This window comes from Microtus pennsylvanicus, chromosome 2 (genome assembly GCF_037038515.1).
Source record: "Microtus pennsylvanicus isolate mMicPen1 chromosome 2, mMicPen1.hap1, whole genome shotgun sequence".
NCBI lineage: Eukaryota > Metazoa > Chordata > Mammalia > Rodentia > Cricetidae > Microtus > Microtus pennsylvanicus.
The window spans coordinates 68793400-68808159 of record NC_134580.1 but is presented as its reverse complement, the minus strand read 5'-3'; the positions used below and the strand labels follow the sequence as shown (position 1 = coordinate 68808159).

The following is a 14760-nucleotide window of genomic DNA, read 5'->3' as shown; positions in this document are numbered from 1 at the left end:
TGATCCATAGAACTGTCAAACAAAATTTAAAGACCCAACAATCTCAACAATTAAAAAAATGAAAGAAAGTAACAAGCAAGCTGGGCGGTGGTGGCACACGCCTTTAATCCCAGCACTCTTGCATGCCCAAGGAAAAGGCCATTAAGAAGTTCGTCATTCGGAACATCGTAGAGGCGGCTGCCGTCAGGGACATATCCGAAGCAAGTGTCTTCGACGCTTATGTGCTCCCCAAACTCTATGTCAAGCTGCATTACTGTGTGAGCTGTGCTACTCATAGCAAGGTAGTAAGGAATCGATCTCGGGAAGCTCGGAAGGACCGAATACCCCCACCACGATTTAGACCTGCTGGTGCTGCCCCATGACCTAAACCAAAGCCCATGTAAAGTGGCTTCATAAAGATGGAAAAATAAAATGGGTTTTATACTTAAAAAAAACAAAACAAACAAACAAAAAAAAACCAGTGGTTCTCAACCTTCCTAATGCTACAACCCATTTATATAGTTCTTTATGTTGTAATGACATTGTTACTCTGTAACTGTAATTTTGCTACTGTTATATATTGTAATGTAAGTATCTGATATACAACCCCTGTGGGGATTGCCACCCACAAGTTGAGAACTGCTGCCTTAAGATAAATTTAAAAGAAGCCAGCATAAGAGCTTATGCATTTATCAAAATGTTCAACCATGACTTTTCAGTGTTTCTAGTTTAGCCATTTATCTACTGTATATTACAATAAACAAATTAAAATCTCTGTGTGTATATATCCTTATGTGCTTGCATTCTCATTTGTGGGAGAGGGGATTGTCCTTTCTTAGAGGAAGTAGAGACTCAACTGAGGCCTTGCACATGCTAAGCACACACTGTACCACTCACTTTAACAATGCACTACTGCATCTGGCATGGCAGTGCATGCCTTTAATACCAGCGTGCAGAGAGTTCAAGGCCAGCCTGATCCACGTGGCTAGTTTCAGAAGAGCCAGAGACGCTGTCTCAAACAAAACCAAACAAAAGTGTAGCAACAACTACTGTCTCAATTTTTTGTTGTGTAGCATGTGTGCAACAGCCCTGACTGTTCTAGAAGCTCCTCTGTAGACCAGGCTAGCCTTGAACTAAGAGATCTGTGTCTGTCTCTGCCTCCCAAGTGTTGGGATTAAAGGTGTACAACATCACAACCAACCCTCAATTTTATTTTATCTTTTTTTTTTTTTTTTGAGGCAGGGTTTCTCTGTTGCTTTGGAACCTGTCCTAGAACTAGCTCTTGTAGACCAGCAGACCAGGCTGGCCTCCCGTCTCCAATTTTAAGAAATGTGACTCATTTTCTTTGGGTTTTTATTTTATTTTATTTTTAATTTAACCGGTCTGTATCTAGCCAATCTCCTGTTTCTGCCTCCAGTCTTCCTGATGACATCCCTTTTCTGGTCTGGCTGTGATGCCTCCCTATGAATACACTTCTCAATTTCTTCACTTTTCTTGGGGTCCAAACACTTAACAAGCAGGCCCCTTTTATATTTCTTCACTGTTCTTCGGAACTAATGTTCAATTATGTGTCAATGTTCTTTTATGAATGCTTTCCTCCTAAGCTATTGGGCTTTTACCTCCTTACTTACTCTGAGCTTATATGGTTCTCCACTCATAACCATTGCTACCACAGTGGACGCAAAACTAGTTCTTCCCTATCTATACCTTTAAACCTGACCGTTAGGTAAGAAATGGTTAAGATAATAAATATCACATATACAGCTTCTGGTGGGGGGTGGCTGAAGAACTAGCTCAGGATTAAGAACACTGGCTTTTCTTCCAGAGGACCTGGGCTTGATTCCCAGCACCCACATGGTAGCTTACAATTGTCTGTAACTCCAGTTCCAGGGGATCTGAGGCACTTGATGACTAAGAAGGCCCTGTGTCCTTTGGAAAAAAAAAAAAATCAAGAAAATACTGAACACTGCCAGGTAGTGATGGTACATGCCTTTAATCCCAGAGCTTGGGAGGCAGATCTGTGAGTTCGAGGTCAGCCTGGTCTATAGAGCTAGTTGCTAGTTCCAGGACAGCTATGGCTGTTGCACAGTGAAACCCTGTCTCGAAAAACCAAACCAAACCAAACCAAAAAACCTGAACCCTGTCTGTATGCTTCAGCACGGTGACTGCACTAGTGAGTAATCCATTATCTTACAAGTCTCTTCATCCATCAGTGGAATCACTATTATGGGACATATTCCATTTACCTGCGTCAGAGCTTGGATACTTGTGTTGATGTCACCGCTGGCTACTTGGGAGATAATGAAATTAATAGTAGATGCTGTATTACTGTGCATGTCATCAAAATGTGGAGAAACAGCCAGGATCCTAGACAGTAGATCAAAAGGAAAAACTCAATCTGTATTACAAGACATTTCAATTAGTGAGAATTATGAGACAGATTTCAGTGACGATGTCACTATCAGGCAGGTAGTGATCAATTCTAGGAAGTCTTAACTTTTCAGGTATGTACTCTGATGATCATGGGCTGTTCATATTTAAGCAAAGAGGCTCAACTTACTTAGGTTCAGGAATAAGGACAGGTTCAAAAATGTCATCAAGTTTGTGCTGGACAAGTTCTGGCATTTCACATCGGACTGTCCCATTGTCATTCTCAATCTCATCTAAATCCAGCTGGAATTCTCGGCGAACCATCTGCGATGCTTCAGGATGCCCACTCATGCTTCGAGCTTGGCTAAAGGAAGTGAAAAGAGACTCCTGAACTAAGAGGGGTTTCTTAACACAAAGATAATATTAGCACCGCTAGCTGCTTCAAAGCTTCAAGACAGATGTTCAACTTCTGGTTTCAGCCCCTCTGAAGGATTTAATTCCTGAGTATGAGGAAAGTGCCTGAAGTAACAACACTGGCTCAGGGTTATCCTGGACAGCAGGCAACTTTAATCTGTGCTTACATTACTGGCTAAGTGTATTATCTCTAATTTTCTAAGGTTGACAAACCTTGTATTTTTATTCCATTTGGGGAAGAAAATACTTATATAGACTCAAAACTCACTCCCATGAACTCAAATATTAAAGTAATGTAGACTGGGTTGTTCCCTACCCTCTCCATAAAATTAGCCAGTGTTCAAGTTCTAATCATAGGCCTCTTAGGCAGTTTTTAGCATTTTTTAAAATACTCTAAAAGATAGCTATTACTTTTTAAAGAAGTCACTCGTGATAGGACAGGGTCAATATTATATAGTTATGCAAAATTTCCAAATTCAAATTGGTTAAAAATATGCTTGAGGCACAGCCTAAAATAATGCTGTCTTTTTTAGAAGGAAGTATTTTGAGTCCGTTAAGCCAATTCCGCGATGCACGCATCTTATTCTTATCTCATGAACTAGGGTTGGGAATGGTGGTGTATACTTTTATCCCAGTAGTCTGGGAAGCAGAGGCAGGCAGATTAATGTGAGTTCAAGGCCAGTCTGGTCTACATAGCTCCAAGACAGCCAAGACTACATAGACTCTGTTTCAAAAAAACCAAAATAACAACAACAACAATAACAACAAGAAACTAAAAACAAAAACCAGGAATGTAAGCACAACCAAATATAAAAAAGACTTCAAGGGAGGCCTGATATTTATGGCCACCTTCTGCTGCCCTGTTGTAAAAGCTAGTCACTCTCCAGAGGGGACGAATCCATGTCAGAAGTTAGAAAGATATAAGAGCCCTGCTAATGAGAAATTAGCAGGCAGTACTTACATCCTATAAGTGCGATACATAATTCTGTCCACGGAAAAGCAGTGAAAGAAGGCACAAGACCATTTAGAAGTGGTTTTGAGACAAAGACAAAGACAATGAAGAATGAAAGATTAAAATTTACTTATAAGACATTTAACCCAGACACTCTGTCATGCATGACAGTGACACAAACTCCAGACTATGTTACAGGACAAGCTCTGTGCACACAAAGCTAAGTCCATAGAGCAGACAACTATCTTTATCCACATACTTCAGTTTGGAGGACATGTCTTCAGCTGGTCCCTTTCGTAGCATGTTGGCATTAGAGTTTATATTCTGTGTACGCTGAGGTTTCTCTTCAGCCTGTTTCACTGGTACAGCAGAGGGTCTCTTTGCTGACCGCTTTATTCTCTCCTCAAGCATGCTCATGTCCTTCTCTGAAAGCTGTAAAAATTCAAACTATTAGCACACCCACTTACTAAAATACAAGTCCTAGTTGAAGAACTCGAAGCTCAGTATGGGAGAACAAGTTTTTTATCCCAGCACTGGGAGGGAGAGGTAAATAGATCTGAGTTTGAGCCAGCATGGTGTACAAAGTGAGTTCCAAGACAGCCAGAGCTGTTGTTACACAGAGAAACCCTGTCCCAAAAAACAACAACAAACAAACAAAAAAGAGGTTGGCTTTGCTTTTCTTGTTTTTTTCCAAGACAGGGTTTCTCTGTGTGGCCTTGGCTGTTCTTGGGGCTGTGTAGAACAGGTTGGCCTCAAACTCAGAGATCTCCCTGCCTCTGCCTGCCAAGTGTTGGGATTAAAGGTGTGCGTCACCACTGCCAAGCTCCTGTCTCTAATTTTAAGAAATGTGACTCCTGCTAGGTAGTGGTGACACATGCCTTTAATCCCAACACTTGGCAGAGGCAGGTGGATCTCACTGAGTGGACAACAAAGCGAGTTCCAGGACAGTCAGGACTGTTGCAAAGAAATCCAGTCTCAAAAAACAAAACAAGAAATGTTGACTCCCATTTTTTATTTAACTGATCTGTATATAACCAATCTCCTATTTCTGCCTCCATCCCTTCCCCATGGCATCCCCTTTTCTGGTTTGCCTGTGCCTCCTCCCTATGAATGCTACTTCTCAATTTCTTCACATGGCTTGGGGCCTAACACTTAATAGGCAGGTCCCTTGCATAGAGATCTACTCTTCACCATTCTTCATAACTGACATTCAATTATGTGTCAGTGTTCTTTTATGGACATTTTCCTCATAACCACCAGGTTGGATTTAATCACAAATGCTGGGATTAAAGGCATGTGCTACTACTGCCCAGGCTGGTTTGCTTATTTTTAAGATTTTATCTTTTTATATGTATGAACATCTGCTTGAAGATACTTATGTGTACCATATGCGTGCCTGGTGTCAAGAGGCCAGAATTGGGCAGGATCTTCTAGAACTGGAGTTAAAGCTGGGTGTAGTAGTACACTTGGGAGGCAGAGGCAAGAGGGCTGGGTTTGAGGTCAGCCTGGTCTATAAAGTATGCTCTAGGACAGCCAGGGCTATTATACAGAGAAACCCCAACTTTAAAAAAAAACAACAACCCCCCCAAAACAAACAAACAAACAAACAAACAGCCTGGAGTTACATGATTGTGGGACACCATTGGGTCTGGGTCCTAAACTCAGGTCCTGTGCAAGAGTGTGGGATTAAAGGATGCAACACCACTGCCTGACTCCCTACTACATTATTTCTAAAAGAGGCTTCTTTGCATTTTTATTTATTCTTTTGGTGTCTGTGTGTGTGTGTGTATGTGTGTGTGCGCGCGCGCAATCTCACACAAACACCACAGCACTCATATAAAGGTTATAGGGAAATTTGTGGGAGGTTGACTCTTTCCTTTCAGGCTTTACGTTTGCTGTAAAATGACCTTTCCCACTGAATTATCTTGCTAGCCTCAAAACACTACATTATTAAGTTAACTACCATTAATATCTGCATAGCTATAACAATAACATATGAAAGGAAAGACTACAAAAGGAAATATTAATAACTATAACAAAAAGGTAAAAAGTTAGGGTAGTGATGGTTGTTCAGTTGTAGTATGTTTGTCTAGCACACACAAAGTCTTGGTTTGACACAGAGAATCACAAAATATTGAAAATAGTGGCCCACAATAGTAATTCTTGCACTCAGGATATGGGGGTGGAAGGTGAGGGAAGAGAAGGCTGTTCTAGGTAAGCCTGGTCAAGATGTTGAGCTGAAGGACTATTACACAGAGTAACCTTGTCTCTAAAGAAGTAAAGAAAAAAGTTCAGTGTATCCATTGGCTACATTGTGAGCTTGAGTCTGGCCTGAGATATAATAAACTGTCTTAAAAAAAGAAAAAAAAAAACAGTAAAAAGTTAATCAAGTTTCTTTATTTTACGCTACTAAAAAACTGTCTATAAGTAAGACTTTTCGCCTTTGGTCATTTGCAAACTTCTACCTGTTTTATGTCCTTCACTTGTCATAGTATTTTTTCATCAGATAATGGGAACACAATGATTTAAAGTATAACAATGGTGCTACTAGAGCACTGATGACATGGGAAGTCCTATATATGTGTTCTTCTATTGGTTAATGAATAAAGAAGCTGCTTGGTCCTACGGCAGGGCAGAGTAGAGCTGGGGTTGGGGAGAGGACATTTAAACTGAATGCTGGGAGAAAGTAGGCGGAGTCAGAGAGATGCCATGTAGCTGACAAGAAGACAGATGCCGGAACCTTACTGGTAAACCAGGAGCCTCATGGTAAAATATAAAATAATAGAATGGTTAATTTAAGATGTAAGAGCTACCTAGAGTCGGGTGGTGGTGGTGCATGCTTTTAATCCCAGCACGTGGGAGATAGAGACAGGTGAAATCTCTGAGTTCAAGGCCTGACTGGTCTATGAGAGCTAGTTCCAGGACAGGCTCCAAAGCTACAGAGAAACCCTGTCTCAAAAAACCAATACTACTACTACTACTAATGATGATGATGATAAAAGACCTAGCTAGAAATATGCTTAAGCTATTGGCCAAACAGTTTCTGTGTGATTATTTGTGTCTGGGCAGCAGGGAAACAGGCGAGCAGCCTCCCTTTACACATTACCAGAACAAAGCACTAAGGTTAAGCCATAATAATGACTGGCTCAAAGGAAGCAAGGAGTCAGAAGGTAGAACAATGTGCCTAGAAAAGAAGCACATGGCTGAAGGTTGAGACTCATGATCCTTTATCCAACGTTGTTCCCACGATTTGTACTTGCTAACTATAAACAAAGTACAATAACGAAACAAAAAAAATTCACAGAGCAGACTGCCATACAAAATGTAAAATCCAGGCTAGCTCAGATTTCTTGATTCAAAAATAGCTCTCATGTCTTACGCAAACCCCTGTAAAATTTTTTTAAATTAAGCCCAGCATAAATATCCAACATCAAATGAAAATACCCAAAACATGTAACTGGATTCTGGGTATCATGAGAGGCTAAGTTTATAACTGCTGAAACTCAGGTGGAGTTGAGATGGCAGGAATCTCAGCAACTAAGAAATCTTGGAATACCTTTCACAGCATACTGACAAGGCATATAGAAACGTCACTCACATTTCCAATAAGCTTGAACACCTGATCTCCATGTACGTTGTATACTGTTACAATGGTGTTGAGGGCAGCATTCCGCACAGCATTGTCTCGGTCTCCTATGTGAATAGCTATTTCCTTTAAGGCTTTTCCTGGGGTTGGCTGACAAACATTCATACCATAGGACTCAACTAGGCAACCTAGTTCTTCCAGGCACTCTATTGAGGAAGAAAGACTAGATTAATGAGACCCAAAAATGTTTGGTATATAGGTTTCTACAAACTTTTGGCACACACGTAGTGCTAAAATCTTTTTCCTTTACACTGTCACATACCAATGAAACAATGGTGTTCTAAGTGTCCATGATAGTTTATACCTGTGAGTCAGATGGCCCCTGTGCACTTGATTTTGTCACCAGGGTGGTACTGAGTGGTGCCTGTATCACCTGATACTATAGCTCCACCAGTGTGCACCTCATCACTCTCACAATATGAATAAGAAAGTTGGAAGCAGCTACACAGACACTAAACAAATTCCATTGCTTATTTATAAATGACTGTTGAGAATCACTTATGCAAAGACTTGCACCTTAATTTAATCTGAGGGGGCTAAAGCCACAGAGCTTAGTGCCTCAGACAAGAGCACTTATCTAGGCTCTGCGCTCAGCTCTCAGCAACTCTGTAAAGATAGGTGGACAGACAGATGCTTTGCTTTACCTGTTCTCTGCTTAGAGTTTTTGGATTTGGTTCCTTCCATGATGAAGGGGAACATCTTGCTGGCTGGGTAGACAAGGCACATCCGGTTCAGGATGGCACGGACATCTTTACGAATGACATCCTTTGGTTCTCCGACCTGGTCAACAAGAAATAATAAAGATCTACTCTGAGTGTGATGGTTATTTCATGCATTACTGTATTTTGAACTCAAGGGTGAGTTGAAAGGAGGTACCATCATACAATAAACGAAAGAATATGTAAAAACTAGAGTTAACTCTTATAGGATAAGAACACATTACCTTGAGGATGAGATAGGGGATAAAGGAAGATGCTTCATTCTCAGTAAGATGATACTCTTCATCACTTAGCAGAGTAAAGAGCAATTTTAAATATTCCAGTGCTTTCATTAGGACGCTTGTATTGGTGTCGAAAAACCGGAGGGTAAGCCATTTTAAGATAAGATCTAGGCAACCAATGACACCTTCTTTTTCACTCTCCAAGTGCTTAAAAGTAAAAATCCCACAGGTAAGACTGTATGTAAATTTAAATTATATTAGACCCACCATTTCTTAAACTGTACTGGTACCCAAAAGAAAATAAAAGATTTTTATTTAGACCTTCAAAAAGATCTCCCCAATACACTACCATTCATTCTATCAACTGAGACAGCTATCCAGAAAACATGGTGTATTCTACTTCTTCCTCAGGGCACTCCACTTGACCACTTCACACAGTACTCCCTATTTTCATATTCCTGAGACAGACAGACAGTTATCTATTTGAAGACTTACATCAACCATGACAGCCAGGGCTTTATTGTGATGCTGAAACTCCGAGTGAAACATTTCATCCTGTAACCATTTGGCCACACAGCTAGACATCTGAGTCTTCAGTTGTTCAATGTATTCGTCCCGTGGGGTAGTAAAATTCCACTTTAGCACCTGCCGGAAAAGACAGGAAGGCAGCAATTCAACTGAAACAAAGTTGAGCTACCTGGTACAGCCGAAGGACCCAACTTACCGTGATACTTATTTGCTCTTTAGCCTGTCTCTTGCCTCCTCTCCCTGCAAAACAGGGTCTTGCCATTTCATTTAATACTGACTGTTCTGACACTGAATATGGACAGCAGGCTGGCCTTGAATTCACAGCCTGCTAAGTCTTGGCACATATTTTTTGAACTACCTTTTCTTTTACTGTTTACTTTTGTGTTTTGACAGTATGTATATGTATGTATATGTCTGTATATCACATCCATGCCTGATGCCTTTGGAGGCCAGAAGAAGGCATTGAATTCCTTGGAGCTTGAGGTACAGCGACAGTTGTGAGTAGCCATGTGGGTGCTAGGAATCAAATCCTAGTCCTCTGGATGAATAGCAAGTGGTTTTAATTGCTGAGCCACCTTTATAGCTCCTTGTTGCTTACTTTTTTGGAGACTGTGTTGCTCTTTAGACCAGGCTGACCTCAAGGTAGAGTTCCTGCTGTCTTTTTTTTTTTGTTTTTTTTTTTCGAGACAGGGTTTCTCTGTGGCTTTGGAGCCTGTCCTGGAACTAGCTCTGTAGACCAGGCTGATCTTGAACTCACAGAGATCCGCCTGCCTCTGCCTCCCGAGTGCTGGGATTAAAGGCGTGTGCCACCACCGCCAGGCGAGTTCCTGCTGTCTTAAACCTCCCAAATGTTATAGAGTTATAAGCATGTATCACCCTGCTATGCTCTAAGATACTTGTTAGTTACATAAGATTCATTTGTAATTAAATATGAATACAAAAGATAGCATAAGGTGTTACACTTCTGAAAACTAATGACCCTGGAAATCTTACAAGAAAACAATTTTTTTTTTTTTTTTTTGGTTTTTCGAGACAGGGTTTCTCTGTGGCTTTGGAGCCTGTCCTGGAACTAGCTCTGTAGACCAGGCTGGTCTCGAACTCACAGAGATCTGCTTGCCTCTGCCTCCCGAGTGCTGGGATTAAAGGCATGTGCCACCATTGCCCAGCTCAAGAAAACAATTTTGAATAAGTTTTAGTAAAAAAAATGTTGCCAAGCATTGTGTTTGCTTGTTTTTGAATCCCTAGTAGCTAGTCTGGTCTGGTGTATTTTAGCAATTTTCAGATCAGCCAGGTCTAGATAGTGAAACTTGCTAATAATAATGATGATGATGAGATGCTGATGTAAAGGCTCTCTCACAGGCCCAATCATGGCAAACACGGAGCCAATGGGTTTTGTTCTTTACCCTTCTGTGATGTGGGATTCCCCTGTACGCTGTGATTACCATTAATGAATAAAGAAACTGCCTTGGCCTGTTGAAAGGTACAACAATCAAAATTCATTATTTGATTATGTAGGTGGGGAGGATTGGACGGAATGCTGGGAGGAAGAAGGGCAGGGTCAGAGGGGAGCCACGGGAGACAGACATGCTGAAACTTTGCTGGTAGGCCATGACCTCGTGGTGACATACAGATTAATAAAGATGGGTTAAATTAAGATGTAAGAGTTAGCCAATAAGAAGCTAGAGCTAGGGGGCTGGAGAGATGGCTCAGAGGTTAAGAGCATTGCCTGCTCTTCCAAAGGTCCTGAGTTCAATTCCCAGCAACCACATGGTGGCTCACAACCATCTGTAATGGGGTCTGGTGCCCTCTTCTGGCCTGCAGGCATACACACAGACAGAATATTGTATACATAATAAATAAATAAATATAAAAAAAAAAGAAGCTAGAGCTAATGGGCCAAGCTGTATTAATTAATACTATATTAATTAATACAGTTTCTGTGTGATTATTTCGGTTCTGGGCGGCTGGGACGAACAAATGGTCTTTTCCTGCAACAAACTGGCACCCACATGGCCAGCTAAATCCACTTAAAACATGAGAGAGTTTGAAAAGGAATTCTAGACACAAAAACAAAGAGTTTAACACAGCTTCTTGCTATTTGCTGGTGGAGTGCTATAGCACGAAAACAGCTGTGGCCATTTTAAAATGCCGGCTTTCTGGTCTATGTTGCCAGCGCGACTCTTCTCTTTACCTTGCTAAACCATTAGATTACATTCCTAAAGCTAGCTCCCAAGGCCCATTCCCTTATTTGGCCAATGATTCATTTCTGAGATAAAATACCAAGGTACAACAATCAAAATTCATTATTTGACTAACCCATCCAATCAGGACTTAGCAACTCACTCTAGATAAGACTTACCCTTTTTTGCTAAAAAACCCACTCCTACAAAAAACACTTGCTGCTGTTTTGCTCTCTGCCTTTGCCCAATCCAGAGGCAGCCTCCCCATCTGTTTGTCCCTCTGGGGTAATTAATCTCCCATGTGCTGAGAACTTGGATGCCTGGCCATGTCCTGTACCAATTCCGGGGGGGGGGGGGGGGGAGGAGGGACAGCAGCAACCTCATCAAATTATAAAAACAACAACAGGAAATAAATAAATAAATAAATGCTATAATTGTGTGACACAATAAACACAGTTGGCGTGATTTTTTGTTTTATTTTTGGAGATAGGGTTTCTCTGTGGAACAACAGCCCTGCCTGTCCTGGAACTCACTTTGTAGACCAGGCTGTCCTCAAACTCACTTGAGCTCCACCTGCTGCTACCTCCTGAGTGCTGGAATTAAAGCCATGTACTACCGCCGCCTAGCCTTCAAATGTATTTTTAAAAATTTTATTTTTAAAATTATATGTATCTCTGTGTGGCTATATGTACGTGTCCATGGAGCTAGAGGCATCTGATACCATGGAGCTGGAGTTACAGGTGCTTGTGATACACCTGACATAGTGCTGAAATCAAACTTGGGTCTTGTACAAGAGCAGTATGTTCTTTTGAACTACTAAGCTATTCCTTCGGTTTCTGTAACATGTTTATGAGAGTAATTTGTAAAAGATTAGAAATAATCAAAACATAGGTGTACGAGTAAATGTGAACATACAAATGCATGCATCCCTCCTCCCAAATAAAGAAGTAATTTTTTGTTTTGAGACAAGAATTCTCTACATAGACCTGGTGGTTCTGGACTGCAAAGATCTACCTGATGGGATTAAAGGAGGAAGAAGTAGATAAGATCAATATTAGCATGATATTTTCAAAGAACCAACATAAATAAAGAAATAATGAATGAATGAATGTTGATTTTAAGAAGAAACTTGTGCCAGGTGGTAGTGGCGCACGCCTTTAATCCCAGCACTCGGGAGGCAGAGGCGGGCAGATCTCTGAGTTCGAGGACAGCCTGGTCTACAGAGTGAGTTCCAGGACAGGCTCCAAAAGCTAGAGAAACCCTGTCTTGAAAAATCAAAAAAAGAAGAAACTTGTTTAGGGTCAGCAAAATGACTTAGTGTATAACGGTGCTTGCCTTCAGACCCAATGACTCGAGCTGAATCTCTGGGATACATATAGTGTTAAGGGGAAAACTAACTTCTACAAATGGAACGACGGCAAACAACTTTAATCTCAGCACTCAAGAGGCAGAGAGAGGTGGATCTCTGTAAATTCAAGGCCAGCCTGGTCTACACAGAGTTCCAGAACAGCAAGAGCTATCTAGAGACACTGTCTCAAACATAACAAAATAAACAAAAACAAAGTGATCTGCAAAATTTCTGCCATGCTAGGTGTGGTGGTAGAAGACAGGTAGACAGATCTAGCTTGATGTACAAAGCTAGTTCCAGGCTAGTTGTACTACACAGTGATAATTTGTCTCAAAATAAAATGTCTACTATGCTCAGGATGAAACCCAGGGCGCTGATGTGGGATTCCCTTTTGCATGCTGTGAGTTTGAGGCCAGCCTGGTCTACAAGAGATAGTTTCAGGACAGGCTCCAAAGCTACAGAGAAACCCTGTCTCGAAAAAGCCAAATAAATAACTAAAATAAAAACAAAAATAAAATAAATAAATTTTACAATCTTGACTCTTCAGGCTCTTCAGTGTTGGGATTATAGTCATGTGCTACCAAGCCCATTTTGGGAAAAAAAGAAAGAAAAGAGGAAATTTTTTTTTGCTGCGCCAGCGCAGGCTGGAACCAAGAATCTCAGCGGAGGGTGTCCAAGTTGAATAGATACACAGAGCGCGAGGTTGAGGTGGAACAGCTAGCTGCTTTATTGTCTTGTTGGGGTTGGATTTATACCATGGTACCAAATGAGGAGGGGGCTGCGAAGGGACTGTAACCTGACCCTGGCAGGGATCAAGGAATGGTCACCATGCACTCAAAATTCCTTCCTTCCCCGCTCCAGGAGCAGAGGGAATTTATTATGTTTTCCTTGCAGATAAGCACCTCAAATGGGGGCAGGGATATCAACTCGGGGCTGCAGTTCCCACAATTTTTTTCGATTTTCAAGACAGTTTTTTTTCTGTGTTTTTGGAGCCTGTTATGGTACTCACTTTGTAGACCAGGCTGGCCTAGAACTCAGATCTGCCTGCCTCTGCCTCCCAGGTGCTGGGATTAAAGGTGTGTACCACCACCACAGGCTTCTTTTATTTTTAAAGATAGAGTCTCATTTTATATATATATATACATATACATACATACATACATACATACTCTGGCTGGCCTGCTATGACCAGGCTGGCCTCAAAGTCACAGAAGCCTGAACTCAAATTTATAGAGATCTGTATATGCCACCACTCCCAGCCTGAAAACCTTTTTTTTGTTGTTGTTGTTTTTTGTTTTGAGACAGGATTTCCCTGTAGCCCTGGCTGTCCTGGAACTCACTATGTAGATAAGGCTGACCTTGAACCCACAGATATTCACCTGCTTCTGGTTCCCAGTGTTAATATTAAAGGTCCTACTACCCAGCCTGAAAAACTTTTTGATCAACAAGATAAAAACAAGCAAAAACTCCCAAGGCTTCTAATCACTTCCTTACCTTTAATCCTTTCTCATCTCTAATTCTTTGCTCCTTTCCATTTGGAACAACAATAAAAATAGGTCCAGATTTGTCATCGTCTTCCTTTATGGTGGTTTTGCTTGCCACTTTCTTCCCTTGTGCACTCTACAACCGAGTTAAGAGAATATTGATTAGGTGGGCCAAGTCTGATGAAAATAGGCTGCTGCCTATCAAAAGAGCATGACAAAAATCAAAGAAACCATTCTACCTTATATTCCACCATGAAAGAGCATAAGTCACTAATCTATCATGTAATATGAGACAGAGTTCTGCTACATAGACAAGGCTGGTCTTCAACTCACACACCTCCTACCTCAGCCTTAGACTGATTATATGTGTTTTACAAATGTTTTAAATTATATAAATCGTTGCTAGTTATTGAGCTAAAAAGGTATATATATACATATATATTTGGAAAAATTGCTATTAATTCCAATTAGTCTGGGTCACAGACAATTTTTAGTTTTCTTCCTTGAAATCTTGAATAGTTTTTTTTTTTTTTGTTTTGGTTTTCAAGAGAGTGCTTCCCTGTGTAGCCATGGCTGTCCTGGAACTAGCTCTATAGACCAGGTTAGCCTCAAACTCAAGAGATCTGCCTGCCTCTGCCTCCCGAGTCCTGGGCTTCAAGGCCTGACTACTGCCCAGCTCTTCAATACTATTTATATATTTAATGCCATTTGAATAAATGGCATTTAGTTGAGAAAATTCTATTTTTTCTCTTAGCATCTTTTTTTAATGTGTCTCTACTGTAGCGAGTACTACAGTACTACATTGTACTATATTACTGCATAGTACTATATTACTATATAGTAATACTATACAGTACTAAGGTACTACATCGGTTTCTAAATTGCTACAAATATTTTAAATACTTAGTTTTCAAATATA

At 40.8% G+C, this 14760-nt stretch overlaps 1 protein-coding gene and 1 non-coding gene across 6 annotated transcripts in view; both read right to left on the bottom strand.

The window, feature by feature from the left end:
• Ckap5 (cytoskeleton associated protein 5) overlaps positions 1–14760 on the bottom strand; it is a 91228-nt gene that overhangs the window by 8190 nt on the left and 68278 nt on the right. For 3 of the 5 annotated variants that reach the window (XM_075961375.1, XM_075961376.1, XM_075961378.1), the window contains exons 28-35: positions 13852–13977; positions 8797–8946; positions 8305–8508; positions 8006–8141; positions 7314–7507; positions 3975–4147; positions 2540–2713; positions 2226–2346 (exon numbers count right to left, since the gene is read on the bottom strand). In XM_075961375.1, the coding sequence (XP_075817490.1) occupies positions 2226–2346; positions 2540–2713; positions 3975–4147; positions 7314–7507; positions 8006–8141; positions 8305–8508; positions 8797–8946; positions 13852–13977 (1278 nt within the window). Of the gene's footprint in view, positions 1–2225; positions 2347–2539; positions 2714–3724; positions 3749–3974; positions 4148–7313; positions 7508–8005; positions 8142–8304; positions 8509–8796; positions 8947–13851; positions 13978–14760 lie in introns of all 5 variants that reach the window. The other 2 variants (XM_075961373.1, XM_075961374.1) reach the window with 1 other exon arrangement.
• Positions 7667–7777, bottom strand: LOC142845307 (small nucleolar RNA SNORD67). Its single transcript, XR_012909867.1, has one exon. It is a non-coding gene; the product is annotated as a small nucleolar RNA SNORD67 (small nucleolar RNA).